The 21,569-nt window shown below is 39.2% G+C and overlaps 2 protein-coding genes across 2 annotated transcripts in view; one reads left to right on the forward strand and one right to left on the reverse strand.

Annotated features, from left to right (window-relative positions):
* MGAM (maltase-glucoamylase) overlaps positions 1-21,569 on the forward strand; it is a 257,231-nt gene that overhangs the window by 46,298 nt on the left and 189,364 nt on the right. The gene's annotated exons all lie outside the window — the stretch shown is intronic.
* TAS2R38 (taste 2 receptor member 38) lies at positions 14,925-20,481 on the reverse strand. Its single transcript, XM_044388792.2, has one exon. The coding sequence runs from the start codon at positions 15,927-15,929 to the stop codon at positions 14,925-14,927; it is 1,005 nt and encodes a 334-aa protein (XP_044244727.1). The 5' UTR covers positions 15,930-20,481.

Consider the following 21,569-nt stretch of genomic DNA (forward strand, 5'->3'; position numbering starts at 1 on the left):
GAGGAAATCTAGAAGAAGGGGCTCCTATGATTCATTGCTTGGTGTTTTGGAGTGGTATCAATATGACTAGTTACCAAAATGACTGTGTATTATACCTCACACAGAGAAAGACAAATACTGTCTCTTGAGCTTTATTTTTAGGCACATATACATTTAAATGTATGTATTTCCTTCACTCTATATTGCAGGCTTCTTTCAAGTAGTTTAATGAGAAAACTTGGAAATTGAAAGAGACCTGATATTTCCTCTTATCTTTACAGTCACAATTTTTGAAAGGATTGTCAGTTTTTACTGCCTCCTCTCCCCTCCCTCCCACTCTCTCCCCAGCTCACTCTGATCTGAATCCCACCATGACTGCATCACTAGATAATGACTCCTACTCAGTAGTTAAATGCATACAGTTTGGTCTTTCTATTTACTGATTTTGAACAAGGGCCCACATCCTCTTATGTTATATACTTTTTCTTGGCCTCCATGAGTCTACATTCTTCTGGTTTCCCATCTTTCTCTCTAGCCTCTCCTTTTACTTTCTTCTCCTCTGCCTATTCCTCAAATTGTATACTTAACCCTCTTCTCTTCTGAGTCTTATGGTTTCAATAACCATGCTCATGAAGATGATTCTTAAATCTTTACTCTGAGTTTCAGATCTGTGTATTTTCAGACTGTTTCACTTTTCACTGAGATACTCCACAGACAACTTGGAGTCAACATGCCCGTAAATGTATTATTTACTACCCTCTGCTAAAACACATTCATCCTCTTAGGTTCTCTCCCTTGGAACATGAAGACCATCTCTGCAGTTGCCCAAATCATAAAATATGGGTCTTCTCTTCCTCTCTCTTCCCTCCCTTCCCTTCCCTTCTTCTTCCTTCCCTCCCCTCCCCTCCATTCCCCGACCTCCCCTCCTATCCCTTTCTCCCTACCCCTCCCCTTCCTCTCCTTACCCTTCCTCTCCCTTCCCCTCCCCCTTTCCTTCCCCTTCCTTCTCTTCTCTTCTCTTCTCCTCAGACTCCATGCCATGATGATTCTGTCTCCTTGAGTCTGTCAAACCTGTGTTCTTTTCTCCTTTCTCATGGCTACCTACCTCTTGCTCTCTCACTGGCTCTCTCCTCCATCTTCCCTACAATTTCCAAAGAAACCTCTTGCCATAATCTTGCTTCAACAGTTCACTCTGCAGTCAGAATGATCTTTCTAAAATGCAGACTTGATTGTGTCATTCCCCTGATGAAATATTTGAGTAACTTTCCATTGCTGTTAGAATAAGGTTTGGGTTCCTCAATGTGGTCCATGAGTCTTTACATGTTCATTCTTTCAGAAGATGTTGCTGAGTGCTTTCCATATGCCAGATACCCTTCTAGGCACTTAGGATATATGTTCTGGTTTTTCTGTTTATCTCAGGATACCACATCTACCCATGCACTGTCTACTGGCAACATTAAACTTCTAGTTCTTTATACACTCTCTTGGATCCAAGCCTTCATATATTCACCTGACATATACTTATTGAGCACATAATATGTGCAAAGCAGTAATCAAACCACCTCCCCTCTCCCAAGCATGTGTGTGAGTGTGTGTGTGTGTGTGTATATACATATATACATATATATATATATATATTCCTATAACTTTAACTTTATAATTCCTATAACTATAACATATATATGTGTGTATATATATATATATATATATATATATATATATATATATATATACATATATATATATTCCTATAACTGTCTCTTTAACGAGATAATTTTGACTCATTTTTTGAGTCTCAGGTTAAATGTCGCTTCTTTCAGGAGAATTTTCTTGATTCTCCTTCTTTACTCCAATTGGGTTTAGGTGCCCTTCATCTGTGAACTCATGATATCACATACTTTTTCTCTGAGGGCTAAGGCAAATGCATGATAATGCACTACAGTGTTTGCAACACTGCTCTATGACATTAGGCTTCTAGGCTTGTTGGATTTTTATGATTTACTCAGGAGAGAGTGGTAGGGCCTACAAAATACTGCCAATCAATTAAAAATTTGTGTAATATTCCTTGTGTGAATTAAGTAGTTTTCAAAAAGGGTAATTTAAGAGCTAGACCATCTCTGAAGGTGTTGATTTCTGATCACAAAACTTCATATCTTACTTAAATAACCACCCTGAAGTATGGATTGTGACTACAGTACTTCGAATGATTACTACCTACCTCCTGGTTTACATAGAGTTAATTTATGTTCATATGTATGATACTAATACTGTGTTATTTTAAAGTAAATTGCCACTCAGACAATGCAACAACCCAGAATTCACAGAATGCATGGAATAAGCCTGCTTTGGGAACAACTAGAAGAACCTTCCATTAGAGCTGTATTATGTATACTCTAACCTGAAGAGTCAGGAGCTGGAGGTGAGGGGTGGATGTGGAGCCTGGAGAGGGGAAGATTTAGAGCCTGTGGGAAGGGTGTCAGGCTTTGGAGCCTACCAGAAGCAGCATGGAAACACTCACTGTTGGCTTCCACTTCATGCAGTGACTCACTGAATAAATGGAAGTCATGCTGCAGGGACAGTCATCCACAGACTTCCTGCTCAGGTTGTCTCTGGTTGAGCAAAACAGAACCAGAGGGTGGAAAAACTCTCCCCATGTTCCCTCATCAAATCCTATAAAATTTGCCCCTTTTAATAGCTAAACGGTCCCATCATGACCTTGAATGTGGGGGAGATTCCCTAATCTCCCACTTTCAAGTTTAACACAGAGGAAAAAAGATCGATGGATATGTGAGAATGCAATCACTTAAAATAAGGTGAACACTGTGAAGAGAGACATAAAGTCATTATCAGACACAGGAGATGCTAGAAAACATCTCTCATGTTTTCACTGAGATTTTAGAGAACACTGACAGATTCTATGAGAAGAATGTGCCCTCATATCATGAAACGGACAAACAAATGCTTTGAGATGTAGTGGTTGATGTTTGAGGCAGTTGGTGGAGTGAAGGGTTCTGAATAGCAGATTAGATACTGCAGAAAAAGAATGAGAATATTCGAAGATATCACTGAAATGTCAATTCAGGATTCACAGAAACAGGATAAAAAAAAAAAAAGAAATGTGATTGGAGGTGAAAGAGAAAAGGATGCTGGATCCAGTAGAAGTTCCACATACACTGCACTTTGCAGAGGAGAGAACACTGAACTGAATAAATATAAGAGCTGCAATAGTCAAAGAAATTGTAAGAGGAAATGTAAGTGAAAAAAGCTGAAGGTTAAGCAAAATCAGTGAAAAAGGTCCAAACCTACATAAACTGGTGATTTGTTTAAAAAAGAATAAAAAGAAAACATATTCTAGAGGCCACTGGGTAGAAAAATCTATGATGGAAGTAAAATACTAGGTTTGTTTCATATTTTTGCTTAGAAATTCTAAGTCCCGGAAGATAAGTCAACATTTAGAGTTTTGGTGGAGATGTTCAGGAACTAATAAATAAGATACACGACAGAGTTTGACTTAAACTTGCTCATGGAATGTAGCTGGTAGATCTCTGAACCTGGAGCCCAACCCCTGCTCTCTCCGCATGGGGAGCACCAAGAGCCTGTCTGTGGTCGCTGGAGTTCAGGCCTAACTGATGGGAAGCCTAATGAGAGGCAAGAGTCTACCCTTCTCTTTAGTCTGGAAACTCAGCAACCTTCAGAAGAATTCCTCAGAGCGATGTTCTTGCTCTGTGCCTGTCAAGAGAAAAATGACACCAGACTGGAATAATCCACCATTACATTCTGGGCAATCTGACCTTCTTAAGAGCTTCTCTCATGGTTCTCCAGTTCCTCGTCTCTTGTGCCTGAGTGCCCAAACAGAAAAACACTGTCGTCACACCCCATTAGAGAGAGGCCGCAGAGTGGAAGCCGAGGTTGTGGACGGGTGGTCCACAGATTGCATTTAGCATGCAGCTATGTTTTCTCTGATGTGTTCAGTGTTTTAAGAAATTTCAGTCAACATTTTGAAATTTTGGAGCTTTCAACAGATGTCAAAGTATCTAGAACTTCTAACTCAGCTGAAAACACATTCCCACAGGGAGCAGTGGGCTGGAGGCTAGAGCAGGAGTCAGGACTCACCAGGTCTGTTTCCCCTGACACCTCAGTGGAAGGAATCCAGTTTAGCTATTGCCATGCTTGCAAAGATGTTGTCTGTTTGTTTGTTTGTTTTTTCTTAGAGTAGAGCAAGAGTTTAAAGTCAGGCCTCTACTGAAAGAGGGAAAACAGAATGAGGGCATATGCTTCCAGAAAAATGGGAGAGAGTTCATTTCTATGTGAAAAGTAAGTGATATTTTATGCATTGAAAATTCAAAATATGTCTTTGCCAAAAAATAAAATGTAAGATGCTATTACAAAACAAATTAGAACAATTGCTATATAGAAAAGTTAGCTGATGAAAATTTAATTACCTGAAAGAAAGAACTAGAATTTCCATAGGATTAATTTCTGAATGCAAATAAAATAGGTGATGTTTTTGTTCAAAAGTGGCCATAAAATCTTTTACAATGCATTTCTGAAAGATTGTCTGTGGAGTGAAGGGTAATTTATATGACTTCAGCAGAATCAAACACTCATGACTACATTATAGCTAGAAATACCGTGGTGTTCAGAATATTGAAGATGGCAGAGGATTTGCTAGAGAAGAATGAAAGAATCTATGATATTTTATTTAATTATTTTATCTTTAAGCTGCTATGAGCAATTTATTTTATTTTCAGAGTCATTCAACTGCTACCAAACATCATCTAACTGTACATGTTCAAAAGGCTAAATGTGGTTTAGAGTATTAGATTTGTTTTTTTAATTTAAATTCAAGTTAGTTAATATATAGTGTAGTATTGGTTTCAGGAGTAGAATTTAGTGATTCATCACTTCCATATAACACCCAGTGCTCATCCCAACAAGTGCCCTCCTTAATGTCTATCACCCATTTAGCCCATCCCGCCACCCACTTCCCTCCATCACCCTCAGTTTGTTCTCTATATGTGATATTTCATAATTGCAGCTGATAAAAGCAAATGTATAAATAATAATTCCAAGTAATAGCTATATTTATCTGTGGCACTGAAAAAAAAAGCTTTTGTACTAAACTGAACATAAAACGTGAACGTATGATATGGAGACAATATTTTAAATTAACTGAAAAAAATACAAATTGAAAATTAGAAATGTTTAGTTGTTAGATTATATTTTCATAATTTTATAATGTTTTTGATTGGAACTAGAAACCTAATACTTTTTCTTCTGCAGATTATAATTTTAGATTAATATTGTGCATTGAGATGTAATATCGCGCATTGAGATTTTAACTAGAATATTTAATTGCATTCTGCTTCATAATGGAAAGTAGTTGTTTTCAAGTATAGATTTTTAAAAATATGAATAGAATGTTTGCCAAACAATTTTGAAATCAGAGAACATATGTTGGAAAGTAATTTTTATAACTTTAGAAATTTATTCCATGTCATCTGTTATACTTCTGAAAAATTTTGGCAATAGAAAATAGGCTAGAATATTTAGTGTGAAATAAGTTTTCCAAAATCAGACTTTTTGTAGAAAGAGTGAATCTGATTTATACAATTGTGTATCTACACATGAATGTCCTAGCAAAGAAGTATCCCAAGTGCTTCAATGGTGTGTAATGTCAACAAAACCAGGGCAGAGTCTTTGATGCAATCTTTTAAAAAATGTATCATGTAATATTTCAGATGTACAAAAAAGAATAAAGAATAATAAAATGCCCATCTCCTTATTGCAGAAATGAAACATCAAAACATAACTGAAACTCCGTTTGTACTACTCACCAAGAGCATTCCACTTCTCTTCTACCACCAGTAACCTCTCTCCTGAATTTGATGTTTATAATTCTTGCATATTTTTTCATAATTTATTACACATTTATTTAACTCTATATAATATGTTGTATACGTTGTGGTATTTTCTAGGTATTTAAGGCCTACATAGATGGGATCTTACTGTATGAATTGTCCTAAAACATGCTTTTCTCATTTGACAATTTGTGAATTCATCCACGTACAATTTCACTGCTGTGTAGTATAAAATTGCGTGCATATGTCACAACTTATTCATCCACTCACCTATTAATAGATGTTTTGGTGTTTCAAATTTAGTCAGTGTTGTAGCTGAGATTTGAAACTATCAGGCATTATGACTCTAGAACCCCCATGCTTAATTAACCACTGACTACACCATTCCCAGACTACACTATGAATTGTCTCTCTGAAAGTTTGTATCCTAGAAACCAAGAGTGGTGAGAAAAAGCATCTCTACCTGATATTCAAAGTCATCACTCAAAGATCCAAATGGAAAACGAAAGATACAAGATAGTGCAGTGGAAAAACCCAGATTTACACCAAACTAAACTGTGTATAAACAACTTCTGAGTTCCATCGAGTGTTTAAGCAAGCTTCATAGGCTCTCAAATGACACCTCCCCTAGGGATCCTACTAATCATTTCAATAATCAGTTTGAGGTTGGAATGTTCCGGATGAATGTGCAAATCCTTCGTTCGTAGATGGGTGGTTAGGTTGCTTATGCTTCATTTGGGATGTGGGCATGCGTGTGCATGCTTTCACTTAGGAAGTTTTCCACTGCCTTTGTGGTCAAACTGGAAGGCGCCAGAGGACTTGAATTGTGTCCGCACTTGGCAGATGCTAGTCCTCAGCAAAATGGGGATGTACATAGTTTATTATCACTAGTTCTTTTTCAGTTTCCCCAACCTCCACTTTTGGCGTGGATACCCCTCAACTATACACAGAAAATTTGCTGAATGATTAGGAGGAGAAATTATCTGGGGTGAGAGAGATTTGGGGCATTTCCACCACGTACTTACAGAAGTAGTTGTGCATATTTAGGGCTTCCTTTGTACAGAGAGCTTAGGGTTGACTCCTATACCATCATCTCCTCTTCCTCTCACCCCTTTAAAAACATAACACCTTCTCAGGCAATATTTTGTGAGTAGCACCATTAAATAAATTTTTTAAAGTTTATTTAAGCTTAATCACAAACATGTTAAATTAAATATGCTTTGTAAACAAAATAGATGAAGTAGAATAAAATGTATTATGAAAGAGGCCCTAACAATAACCCACTCTCTGGATCTCCTGTGACTGTTTATCTGTTTTTAGATTACTGAAGTTAATCCTCTGTTATTTAGATTTCCCACTGAGCCTGAGCTGGGACATTCTAAGAATAATGCTTTTTTCCTTCCTGGTCCACAGCTAACTGAAATGGTTATACCTTCTGTCTGTGTCTACTCATGGACTTACTGGTTCCATTTATAGATTTTGTACCACTCATTGCATCATAGATCTTTTGGTTGTAAGTGTAAGAACTTCAATCCAAACACATTTAGGCAAAAATAGTATATGTTGGCTCATAGGATATGATAAAGAATTTTACAATGATACCAAAACAGGACAAGGATGTAGCTGGACTAGAAGTCCATTAGGAATCAAATAAAACTAGGTTTTGCCATATCCACCTCTGTTGCTGCTCATTTCTGCTTGTGGGAGGAAATATGGCAGGAAATTAGCCATGAGAAGCTGCTGGGTTTCATGTCTTACAAATTTTTCTTGGATCAAGTTAGAAAAGTCCAAATGGTAGACTTTGATGGGCTCGGAATAAATTAATCAGATGTGATCAGGGGAAAGATTCTGGTACACATCTTCGTTAGAACATGAGGAGTAGTTATTTCTAGGTGGAGAGGGGAAAGAAGGTGCTAGGAAAGCAATAAACAATCATATGGTCCATTCCAAACATCCTCACTACCTCTTATCAGCTAGCCCCTCCCATAACTTTATGGCTTCCAAACTTGCCAATATTTTTTTCTCTACCTTTATGACCCAATTGAAGATTTACATTTTTCAGGATAGCTTCTCTTTTGATGACCACAAGTCTATTGGTTCTGTCTTCTAATCTGAATTTCAGTTCCTCATTTCCAAAAACATGCTGGTGTTTTCCAAATAGATAACCTGATACTAACCCAGTTGCGGGAAGTTCCAAACCATTTTCCTCAAATTCAACCCTACTTCTCTTCTCAACTTCTTTATTTTTGTTAGTTATTACATCATATTACAACACACTCACACACTGGAAATCTCATTGATTCTTCCTTTTCTGTCAACCCCCCATCAAGATGCTGGTTGGTGATTTTCAGACCTCTCTTATTTATTCCATCTTCTCCATTCCCACTACCCCATCCTAGTCCAAATCTTTCATTGCAGTTGAAGTTTAAATGGTTTAAACCCTTTTCCTCCTCCTCTTAAACCAATATTAGACAAATCTTTATAAAATTACTGCTGTAATCATATCACTTCCCTATTTAAGTTTCTTTTATAACCATTAATATGAACAAGTCTCAACTCTTGAATCTGGGAGAAGATATTTGTAAACTATATGTATGATAAGGAATCAATATCCAAAATATGAAAAAGGAGCTCATACAACTCTAAAGCAAAAGAATAAACAACCTGATTAAAAATGGGCAGGAGGACTTGAATAGACATTTTTCCATAGAAGACATACAAATAGCTAACAAGTACATGAAAATGTGCTCTGTATCACTAATCATCAGTAAATGCAAATCAAAACCACAGTGAAATACTATTTCACACCTGTTAGGGTAGCTACTATCAAAAAGACAAGAGCTAACAAATACTGGTGAAGATGAACCTTTGTGCACTGCTGGCAATGTAAATTGGTACAGCCACTGCAGAAAACAGTATGGGGGCTCCTCAAAAAGTTAAAAGTAGAACTATCATATGATCTAGCAATCCCACTTCTGGGTATATGTCTAAAGAAAACAGGATATTGAAGAGATATCTAAACTCCCATGTTTATTGTGACATTATTCACAGTGACCAAGACATGGAAACAACCTAATTGTCTATCAATGGATGAATGGACAAAGAAAATGTAATATGTATTATTCAGCCTTAAGAAAAGGAAACCTTGCAATCTGTGACAATATGGATGGATCTTGAGGGCATTATACAAAGTAAAATGAGTCAGACAAAGACAAATACTGTATGATCTCACTTCTTTTTAAGATCTAAAATAATTGGACTCATTGAAACAGAGGATAATGGTGGTTGCCAGGAGCTGGGTTGGGGGGAGGGGAATGGGAAAGATGTTGGTCAAAGGCTACAGACTCTCAGTTAAGAGATACATGAGTTCTGGGGATCTAATGTACAACATGGTGACTATAGTTAACAATGCTATATGGTATACTTGAAAGTTTCTATAACAGTAAAGATTGAATATTTTCACCATAACCAGGAGCAGCAACAAAATGGTAATTATGTGAGACAAAGGATGTCTTAACAAACTTTATTTCAGTAAACATTTTGCAATATGTATGTGTATCAAGTCATCATATTGTACACCTTAATATTACAAATGTTATATGTCAGTTATATCAATAAATCTGGGAGGGAATGCAATATATTGAAGTTTGTGAGATATGGCAAAAACATGATTAGCAGAAAGCTTAAAACTTTAAATATTTGTGTTAGAGCTGAAAAAGGAGATTTAAAATCAATGATCAATTCTCTGCCTTAAGAGGCTAAATCAGGTTTCTTTGAGAGATTAAACCTATAAGAAATAGCAGGGAGGACATTAGGAGAAGGAAGGGAAAAATGAAGGGGGGGAAACAGAGGGGGAGATGAACCATGAGGAAACAAACTGGCGGTTTTAGAGGGGAGGGGGTAGGGAGATGGGTTAGCCCGATGATGGGTATTAAGGAGGGCATGTATTACATGGAGCACTGGGTAATCATGGATACTATATCTACTAAATAAATTGTAATTATAATAATTTGGAAAACCTCCCTGAATAGGAAATTTCAGTCCGTAAGATTTCTGATTAATGCTATCAGATATTTAGGGAAAGATAATACCAATTTTATACAAAGTCTTAAATAAAATTAAGATGGAGGAAACATTTCCCAACTTGTGTTATGTCAGAATAACACTGATACCAAATTTGAAAAAGGTATTAAAAATATATAGAGAGGTTAATATTCTTCATGAACATAGATGCAAAAATTCTTAGCAATATATTAGGATGTCAAATAGAGCAACATATAAAATAATAATACATCATGAGTAAGTGAGGGCTTATCCCAGGAATATAAGATTGATTTAACATTTAAAAATTTTCAATGTACATCCTTATGTTAACAAAATAGAGGAGAAAAATTATACAATCATCTCAATAAATATAGAGAAAGCTTCTGATAAAATTCAACCCCCACTGATAATAAAAATTTTATTACACTAGGAATAAAAACAGCCTTTCTTAAGTTAATAAAGCAGATCTATAAGAGATCTGTAGCTAAAATTGTATTTAATGACAAAAATACTGAATCTTTCTTCCCTAAGATCAATAATAAGGCAAGTTTGTATATTCACATTACTACTAATCAGTATTGTAGTAAAGATCTCAGCCAATGAAGTAAGGTAATAAATAATATAATAAAGGTCATAAATAATATAAAGGGCATAAAGATTGGTAAGGAAGAAGTAAAATTGTCTCTATTTGCTCATGACATGATTGTTTAAGTATAAAATTTCAAAGAATCTACAACTACTAGAACTAATAAATTAATTAAGGAAAGTCTCAAGATACATGGTTGGTATACAAGAATCAATTATATTTTTATATACTAGCAGCGAATAATTGAAAAATGAAACTTTAAAAAATTCTGTATGTGACAAGATTATAAAATATTAATTACTTAGGGATAATTGTATCAACAGATATGCAAGATCTCTGTACTAAAAGCTATAAAATATTGCTGAGATAAAGTAAAGACTTAAATAAATGAAGAGATATATCATATTCATAGATTATCAGACGGTATTTTTAAGAGCCAGTTCTCCCCCAAATTGATGTCTAGATTTAACAGAATTAGAATTCCAACAGGCTTTTCTTTTTCATCTTTGGAAATAAATGAACAATCCCAAAATGTGTTGTTTTAGATTAGCTAAAACAATTTTGCAAAAGAAAAGTAAACTCGAAAGAATCACAATATCTGGTTTCAGAATTTACTATTAATCTATAGTGTTAAAGAGGTGAGGTTTTGGTGAAAGGGTAGATGGATAGATCAATGGAATACAGTGTAGGGACTACAAAACCAGAGAGAGATCCATGAATATATAATCCTGTATTTTTTGACAAAGATGTTAATTCAGTGAAGGAAGGGAAGGCTTCAACAAATAGTGGAGTTCCTGAATAGACATATGGAAAAAATAAAGTTCAACCCTGCTTAGCATTAGATACAAAAATTAATTCAAGATGAGTTATAGCTCTAAATATAAAAGTGAAAGTCTAGAAGAAATCATAGTAGACCAATTTTACAATTTAGAGGCAGACACATATTTCTTATAGAGGACACAACAAGCACTAAGTATTAAAGGAAAAAATATGATAAATTTGATTTTTTCAGAATTCAGAACTTCTGATCATCAAAAGAAAATTAAGAAAATGAAAGGCAAACCATAGTCTGGGTTAAAATAGTCCCAATACATGTATCAGACAAAGGACTTGTATACAGAAAAACAAGAACTATATATATATATATATATATATATCGTTACACACACACACACAGATGCTACCAAACTCCTACAAATTAATTTAACAAACCACAACTCAGTATAAAAAGGGCATCAACTATACTTAAATAATAAAAATTTTTTAAAAGATCAAACAAATCAAAGTCACTTTACAATAGAAATTATACAAATGTCCAAGAAGCACATGAAAGGTTGCCCATATCGTTAGTTATCAGGGAAATGCAAGTTAAAACCGCAGTGAGACACCATTCACCCCACTAGAATGGCCAAAATTTCCAAAGACTGGTGATACCAAATGCTGGTGAGAATATGGAAAAACTCTTACATTGTTGATGGGAGCATAGCATTGGAAAAGCCCTTTGCAGTTTTCTTATGAAGTTAAGTGTACATCAACTTAATGACCCAGTAATTCCACTCCTAGGTATTTATCTAAGAGAAATGAAAAGATGGATTTAAGACCATTGATAAAAACTTTATTCATGGGGTGGCTGGGTGGCTCAGTTGGTTAGGCATCTGACCCTGGGTTTCAGCCTGGGTCAAGATCTCAGGATCATAGGCTCGAGTCCTATGACGGGCTTCGCTCTCAGCCAGGAATCTGCTGGAGATTCCCTCTTTCTTTCTGTCTCTCTCTGCCCCTTCCCCCACTCATGTTCTCTTTCTCTCTCTAAAATAAATAAATAAATCTTAAAAAAACTTTATTCATAATAGTCCCAAACTGTGACCAATGCAAGTGTTCATCAGTAGTGAGTGTGGAGAAAGAAGCTGTGACTCGCATACTATTAAGGATGACTCTCAAAAACATTGTGTTGAGCAAAAGTAGCAGAAACAAAGGAGTATTTATAGGATTTATACAAGAACAGGCAAAACTAATCTATGGGAAGAAAGTATAGTGGTTGCCCATAGTGGATGGGGATTGACCGGAAGAGAATACTGATCTTTCTGTGCTGATGAACATTGTATGTCTTATTTGGGGTGTTCATTCCATGCACGTACATGTTTATCAAACTTCACATTGTACACTGTTGTACATTTAGCGTCTCTGCATTTTGCTGTATGTAAATTTTACCTAAACATGAAAAAATGCTATAAACAAATATTAAATTCTAGTTAGTCATTTTGCCTTTTGCTGTGCTATAGGATAGTAATTTCAAAACCATATTCTCTGTATTCTAGGCATAAGCAAATGAGCAAATATATTAAGCATAAGTGAAATATACTTCTCATGGTTAGAGAAGGGAGTTAAAAGTGTGTAAAAAGGAAAACTGAAGTGAACCATGAATTATTGGATTGGAACTACAGGTATCTGTGTGGGAGAGTGAAGAGAGAAATGGGGCAAAAAATATATAATGAGTGAATGTGGGTAAAGGGTGTATGGGAATTCTTGCAACTTTTCTATAAATTTGAAATTGTATCAAAATATAATGTTAAAGCCATGGAGAGGAGTAAGAGGTAATGGAGACCGATTCAGAGAGAATTTCTACAAAAAGAAAGAAAGCCAAATAAGAAGGGATGTTCTCTACTATTTTCTTCATTCTCATATTCCTCCAAGTACTCCAGGGGAAAGTGGAGTTAAAAGGGCACAATACAGGGCATCACTGGTTAAGCTTCTTGGTTTTGGCTCAGGTCATGATCTCAGGGTCATGAGATTGACCCGCATGTTGGGCTCCTCATTCAGTGTGGAGTTGGCTTGTCCCACTCCCTCCCCCTTTTCCCCTCCTCCTGCTCATGCAAGCTCTGTCTCTCTTCCTCTCAAATAAAAAAATAAATGAATAAATAAATAAAAATTTTAAAAGATTTTATTTATTTATTTGACAGAGATAGAGACAGCCGGCGAGAGAGGGAACACAAGCAGGGGGAGTGGGAGAGGAAGAAGCAGGCTCTTAGCGGAGGAGCCTGATGTGGGGCTCGATGCCATAACGTCGGGATCACGCCCTGAGCCAAAGGCAGACGCTTAACCGCTATGCCACCCAGGCACCCCATAAATAAATATTTTTTTAAGAAAGGCCACAATACAGTTCTACAGGAGGGTCTCACATCATCCAGCTCAAGAGAAAGGGCATCTGGAACAGTGTCTCTCAACACTGGCTATACCCTGGAATCACCTGGGGAGCTTTAAAATGATTCCTGGGTTCTACCTCTAGAGATCTGATGGAATTGACCTGGTACGTGGCCTGGACATTGAGATTTTTAAAAGCTACCCAGGCGATTTTAATGTGCAGCCAAGAGTGGGGACCCCTGCCTTGGAGGGAATCCTAGGACAACTTTGGTGTCCACCAAAGAAAGGAAACCAGATGAAGTTATAAATTGTGTAGCCAGTAGAAGTGACAAAAGGTTAGTTGGTTTTGGACGGCTGGAGGAATTGGGTGCCGGAGAGGAGGAAGCCATTGCTCAGCATTTCCCACAGCTGACAGAGCTATGAGCCTCAGTGCGTGACCTGCCATGCTTTCGAAGCCTGTCAAGATTTATATGTCTCGTATATCTTTTTCTCTCCTGAGTCTTGTAGGATCTGATTTGAGGAAAGCCTTCCTGGCAGGCAGAGAATGCCAAATCTCTACAAACATGCCTCTCAGTGAGGCTGTTGTGGCAGTTTCTGATGCTTGGTACAGGCAAAGCACTGTGGTCAGGGGCAAACAGAGCGGAGCCAGAAGGCACACACCAGCGCTGGTATCCTGGGCACCCACTGAGCAAATAGCTCCCCTTTCCTGCTCCTATAAAGCAGATTGAGTGTACACTTCTGAATCCTCGTATTTTCAGACAAAATGACCCCTATTCTCTGGTTTGTGTAGGAGTTTTAATGTAGTACTTCTTGAAGCTGAAGTGACGACACTTGAACTTTCGAGTCTGTCTTTTCATATCTTATGTTTCTACGAGAATTGTGGAGTTTGAAGAGTGTTATGTAATTGCCATAATAGTGAATGTTTCCTAATATTAAGCTAGCGCCTGTTTTAAGAAACAGGTTTAGCAGTCATAGAAAAGCCACTCCTGTTATCTGGGGTTTAGATAGTATTTCATAAGAGGTGATTTCTCATGGGTTGGTTCATACCAAGCACGAATAAACTATAGTATACAAAGCATTTACACTGAGTACCTCACCTCTCTATTTCATTCTTTTTCAAAACAAACTTGAAGAACCCATGCATGCCATTTTTCCTAGGCCAAGATAGAGCTTTAATTGTCTTATTCTACTGTGGGTGAGTTCATTGACGTTGAGTGAAGAGACTCTCATGTTTACAGAAGAAACTGGAATAGGTTTCTGAAGGCTTTATGAACAATCAGAGGCATGTGGGTGAAGAGCCCATTTTGTGTCAGCTCTCAACATAGATCTGGAGTCCTGGGATCTGCCTTGTGGTCTGCCCTTACCTTTAGGCTGCTCTGAACCCAGAGTAAAGTGGTCTCCACAGCTCTCCTCAGCTTGGCATTGCTTGAGATCAGGATTGCTGCATGTATTGAGGGGCAAGCTGCTAGGATCCCTACACAGATCATTACCCCAATCTTGTTGTGCCACAACATCAGTAAAGGCACTGAAATGAGGGCAGCACAGAATGACACAACATAGAGGCAGAAAAAGGAGACGAGTGATCTGAGTGCTTTGATATGGGCCTCCAGGCTGGGGTCACAGGAGTCCTTGGTTTTGACCTTCATTGTCCTCATGTGCCTCCCCAGAGAGACAATCAGCACCCCAGAAGAAACCAGAAAAAGCAAGAAAGGAGGGATGGACCCCAGGATGCAGAAGATGAAGGAATGATAGAAATTGAGTTCTGCAATTTGCAAATTGGGCTCTGTATTATTAATGAATAGCATAGTTGTGAATGCAAAGTCAGGTCTACTAAAAAAGTCCCCCAAACAGAGGAGAGTGCAGATGGAGGAGAAAAACATGGCACCCAGGAGCATCTGGGGGACCTTCCTGGAGATCCAGCTTGCCAAGCAGAGCAGGATGGTGTGAGAGAAACGGACAATCTTGGAGCAGTAGAGAAGACTGAGACAGGTGGTGAGCCAGAGCCCAGCTTGGTTTGTGATCATCCAGAGCATGATGATGACCTGGTAGCTCAGGCTCAGTGGGTCTTTCATCTGCTGGAAGTAGATAAGCTCGAGGGCGTCCAGAAACAGCAGCCCATGCAGGAAAAGCCGGGTGAGGCTGAGACTCAGAAGGATGAGGTCACAGTTGCTCAGTGGCTGCCTCCTCACCACATCCCAAAAATTCACCAAGAAAATGAAGGCATTGGTCAGGATCCCCACTGCAAACTCCAGGGCCGAAAGGAACAAAAATGCACTCTTGACTTCATAGGACACAGTTATGACAGGAGTCAGAGTCAACATGTTGTCTCTTCTTCTTTGGTTAATCTAAGGCTCACCATACCACCCAGCAGGGAAGGGTCAGTGTACATCATAAGCCAGGACCTCTCCTTCACAAGGCATCAGGCTCTTGCCCTAGATTTATCCCAAAGTGAATGCATAAAAATTTCTGACCGCAAATCTAGAAGAGGGATATTGTTGCTTTGGAATATCTCTTGGTACACAAGGGCTCATTGTAAGAGCAGAAGAATGATGGTTCATTTTCTTGGGTGATGCAGAAGCTTTTAATAAACCTAGGTGTGTCCATACAGCAGCCTCCTCAGCGGGCCCTGGCACAGCATCAGGGATGCAAACAAGACAGCGTCTCAGTTTTCCAAGTCCGGTTTTGCATGCCCATCTGGACCTGCCTGGGAGAAGGGAGTGGGATTTGCTTATGGGTTTAAAGGGAAGTGGCAGCAGGCAAAGCATATCTTCTTGATGAATTAAGGTTTGAAATGGTGCCTCTTTCCATTTGCATGCCTTCTTCTATCACCTCTGAGGCATGACTCTTATCATAGACTTTGTTTTTAATGTGGATGAATGCATGGCTCCTCCCCTGGCATCACACATGAGTTAAGATTGCCATTGCTTAAGATTTCATTCAAGCAGCATCGTTACGCCAACCACTGTGCTGGCAAGAGGAGCATTACCTTGAACGAGGCCAGCACCTGCCATGAAGAGAGAGGATGGGGTGATCTGGCCTGGATTATTCTATATTCCTGTGTTCAGTTATTCATTGCCTATACGTTTCCCCCATTAAAAATACAAGCTTCATGAAGACATGTAGCAGGGACCCAAGAAATATGTTTTGAATGAATGAAATGTCCACAAATAAAACATTTATTAGTCTATACCATCCCTGTGGATTTTGTCTATGACGGTTTTCACATTCCAAGGCATTATATCCTAACACATAACATACCCTAACATATTTGGCTGTAATTTTGAAGTCTAGCTCTTTTAAACATTTCCAAATATTTGATGTGCTTGGTATTTCTGGCATCTCTAATTCCCCTCAATCTCTAAAGGAATATGAGCTGATTTTATGATCCCTTCTGCAAGCTCCATAAAAATTCAGGTGAGTTCCTCAATGGACATTTGGAGAGCTGATCATTTAGATTCCAGATGTTGTTTTAGAACATTTCCACCGGATCTGGTGCTTCTTTTGCACTCTTACAAATGCTGCAACTTTTCCAGTTCTTTTATTATTGTCCTTCATGCTTCATCCAGTCACTCACTCATTCTGTGGAGTGAATGATGGGGAAAGGGAAGAAGTTCAATGGTTGGTTTGTAATTCGTCATATGGTGACATTTACTCTAAGAAGTGGAGCTTTTCCACCTCTGCTCTTCTGCTTGCTCAGCCTTGTGCCTCATTGGCCGTTTTTGCTAACTTTTCACAGTCCTGCTCTGAGCAGTATGCTCCTGTGAATGAACTCACAGTTCCATAAAGCACCTAGAGGAAGGGTGCTCTGTGTTGAGAGCGTCTGGAACCCGGAGCCTCTGGAACCAGGGCCTCTAAGGTTGAGGCCTGGGTCTGCCACTTCCCCTCTGTGTGACCTTGGCAAAGGATTGAATCTTCTGTATTTATCTCATATGAAATGGAGATGATGATCAAAATAACACCTACCTTAGAGGATTGGGAGGATTACCTAATTGACACATATAGCATGCTTGGTGTTGTGCTTGGCACATGACGTCTGATCAATAAATGTTAATTATAGGACCACTGTATCATCTAGCAATCACTCTTCTGGATAAATAGCCAATGGAAATGAAGCTGGTACCTCAAAGAGGTATCTGTGCTCCCTTGTTCATTGCGGTATTATTCCCAATAGCTGAGATATGGAAACAACCTAAGCGTCTGTCAGTGGATGAATGCATAAAGAAATTGTGGTATATACATATATATCATTCAGCCTTGAAAAAGAGATCCTGCCATTTGCAACAATATGGATGAACTTGGAAGACATTATGTTAAATGAAAGAAGCCAGTCACAGCAAGAAAAATACTGCAAGATCCTACTTATATATGGAATCTAGAAAGAGTTGAAATCATAGAAGCAGAGAGGAGAATGGTGGTTATTAGGGGTGTGGTGGGGGAGTGATGGGGAGATGTTGGTCAAGGGGTAACCTACTCTCAGGAAGTGTGGAGACTGAGGATGAGTCCCCATGTCCCCAATGCCCCCAGATAATTGGACAAAAAAATGGGCCCCAACAAACTGGAAAAGTCCTACAATCACTGCCATTTTCCCAGAAGTTCAAACCAGCTTGGGACCCAGAATCGGCTGTCATTATTTAACAGCTCCCACCAGAGGGCGCCAGACCACTGTGAGACCTGGAATTCCTGGCCTGCTTACTGTGCAGGCTCAGCCCAGCTATTTACTTACTCTTGGAAAAATGTCGCCCCATATTTGACGGAATTGAAATCGTAGTCTCCACTTACTACTTTATAGTAGGATGAGTATCCTTTAAGCTCACAGTTACCCTGTGAAGACCATAATGCTACTTCCATTTTATTGACAAAGTGGAGTTTCAGGAAGGTGAAATAGTTCACTATCTGCCAGGATAACTAAAGTACTAAGTGAGAAAGAAGCTGGGTTTCTAATTCCAGATATTCTGATTTCATGTTTGATGTTCTTTCCTCTAAGTCTAGTTACCAGTCTGTAGAGTGACATATAATGGATATCCTTATTTGGGTAAAATGCCTGGTAACATTCTTTCCAACCTGAGTTCCATTTGAATGGGTTTATTTTGGGGGTGGCAGTTGAGCCCTTGTGAACTACTTCAGGGTAGAGGTAGAGGTCGTGGGAGGGATGAACTATCATCCCATTCTCAGGAAAGATAGAAAAGTCGAGTCTGGTGGGTTGGTATCTTAGGACAGGACTATTCTGGCAGGGAAGGGGGTAGGGTAAATCTCTGTAAGCTTGGTTAAGATCACTGAAAGAAAATGTCTATCTACCCAGGAGGTTAACATAGCTATTAGCAATGTATAAATATAAGTGTAAATGAAATTCCTCAGAATTTCTTCAAGTAGATCTGGGCTGAGGCCTTCTTTGATTCCCTCCCATAGATTTCCTGTATCTTCTTTGCTTCCATACCACCATTTGTCCATACCACTATTGTAGTGCTTACCGTATTGACCAAAATATGTATTGGTTTATAAGTGTGTATCCCCAATTACACTGAGTTATTAAAAAGCAGAGATTATATATTATTCATTCTTTGCTCCCCATGGTATATGGCCTACAACTAGATTTCTGTTCATTTATTTGGTCATTCGCTTTAAATCCAAGGCAGTGATATGATCACTTGTGCTTTCTTAGGAATGTAGTATGTATGCCCTGCTTAAATGTAGATAAAGTCACTCCTGGAATTCAAGTGTATTTTGTGCACTGAAGATTGAAGCTTGAAAGTCTCTCATAACCTACTGTGTAGCCATTCAGGAAAGCACTCATCCTAAGGGAAGAAAGAATTAGGCGGTGAAATTTGACCCGGTAACAACTGGAGCCACCAGAGTGTAGGCAGGGTTCTGAGGGATATGGTGTTTTTCATTAGCTCTTGTCCTTGATCTGATCCTATGGGCTTCTGTCTGAACCCAGAGGGTATATTAAGCAACTTCTTTTGGCTGCAAGGAATAAAGATTCATTAGGGAGATCTCCAGTAATGCAAGTTTACTGTAAGTGATACCAGATCAGAGAGATCAGCATCAGCAGAGAACGTGTGGGAGATGCAAATTCTTGGGCCTCACTTAGAACCATTGAACCTTTATCTCTGAAGGTGCAGCCCAATGATCTGTGTTCTGACAAGCCATTCAAGTGATTCCAATGCACACTAACATTTGAGAGGCGCTGGGATAAAAGAGCATTAGGGATTTCCCAGGATCCCAGCAGGAGCCACACCTGAGTCTGGAACATGGCTCGGGCGCTGGCACTCCACTCAGAATCCATGTCATCTTAGCAGTAAGGCTTAATTGCCATTCACTTGACTGCTCTACCAGAGTGAGATTCAGACTGTCGTTAGAAATTGAAGACTGTTGTTAACACTTTTAGACCGCACACAGCCAAGAGCTCCGGGAATTCCCAAACCCGGCTCTGCCAGTCACTCCTATTACATGAGAACAGCAGTGGAATGGGGGTGTAGGGTGTGTATGACTTTATTAAAAGCTAGACCGGCACCTGAAGAGTCCCAGGGCAGAGCTGTGTGTAGTGCAAGTTGGATTGGAGCACACAGTTGACGTAGGCAGGATCCACACGTCCAACCTGCCACCCTGTTCATGGTGAACATTGCCGACTACCTACACTCTGCATTACCAACGGAACCCCTGTGTTATTGGGCAAGTCCGTATTCCCATCTCAAAATAAACTGCATTTCCCATCTTTCATATAGATAGGAGCGACATTTGGAACACAGGAAGAAGTTATTGGATGGAATATTTTAGAAAACCCTTGCTGCCTTTTCTTCTTTCTGTGATAGCACTTGAATATTACAGTTGGAGCTCTGACCACGAGGGAAAAGCCAAGAGAATTGCAAAGCCCTCACCCTGAATTTTTTGAGTACTTGAAGCCACACCAGCAACTACTCTGCTCCAGGCTTCTCCTTCTGTGAGAAAGGTCATCTCTTTATGGTTTTAAGTCGCAGGGCTTGGGCCACCATTACTGAAAGGTGAATGCCATTACTAGCTGATAACTTGCCTGCAGGAAGGGCCCTGGGAATCTATTTGCCCGTCTAAGCATGGGAGTGGGACGGAGTCAGGGACAGCCTGGCCTCTCTCTAGGTGTGGTGTGCTTGTCATGGAGAGGCAGAAAACAAGAAGTGCAAGAGAGGAAACAAAAGGAAGGATGTCTCTGCTTCCTGCATTTTAAAGTCTATTTTTGTCCACTCATGGTTGTCAGAAGGATGTGGGCAGAGTGGGGAGAGAAGGTTTAAGATTGTCTTGCTACAGCTCTTATTTCTGATTCTCTCTCTTTACATTTTGCTCTTGCTACTTATTGATCCTGCTGCAAATTCTGTGTCTCACGCTCAGAGAATCTAAGTTTTCTTGTGATACACAGCAAGCTACTTTGTAAGAGGCTGGTCGAAATAAGGACTCGCTGTTTTTGGGTTAGGTGCTCATGCCTAGTCCAGACATGGAATCCGGTACCAGCGTGGAATGTGGTGATTCAAGGACATACATAAGATCACATTCCTCAGCAGGGAACGGTGGAAAGGGATTCCTTTAGAGGGATCTCTGGGCCCCTTCTTAGGCTTCATTTTGTCCACTAAAACAAATTAAGGAAGAGGAGGCTTTCAGTAAAAGTGGATAGAGCTGTGAGACATTAGCTGAGAACCAGTCCTGTTCTGTTTCTCTGTGACACAATAGAGGAGGAGAACAACGTGCAGCCTTGACACCTCGAAGCAGAGATAGGGAGATCATGTGGCCATGCTGGTTCCCAGAGGGCAGAACAGAGAGGGAAGCACATAGGGAGAGGGGCTGAGCCAGAGAGAGGGCAGCGGAGAGAGAGAGAGAGTCTGTGCATGGCTCTAAGACATTGTCAGTGCCTTTAAGATGTTTTCTGTGGCATTCTTTTCACATGTTTTCCCCTGGGGTGGGGGCCAAGGGGGAAGCAGACTCACTAGCATCTCATC

The sequence above is a fragment of the Ursus arctos genome, unplaced genomic scaffold (assembly GCF_023065955.2).
Source record: "Ursus arctos isolate Adak ecotype North America unplaced genomic scaffold, UrsArc2.0 scaffold_3, whole genome shotgun sequence".
Classification (NCBI taxonomy): domain Eukaryota; kingdom Metazoa; phylum Chordata; class Mammalia; order Carnivora; family Ursidae; genus Ursus; species Ursus arctos.

Bases quoted from the DNA above. Each gene is read 5' to 3' on its own strand.
- TAS2R38 (XM_044388792.2), bottom strand. From the start codon at position 15,929: ATGTTGACTCTGACTCCTGTCATAACTGTGTCCTATGAAGTCAAGAGT.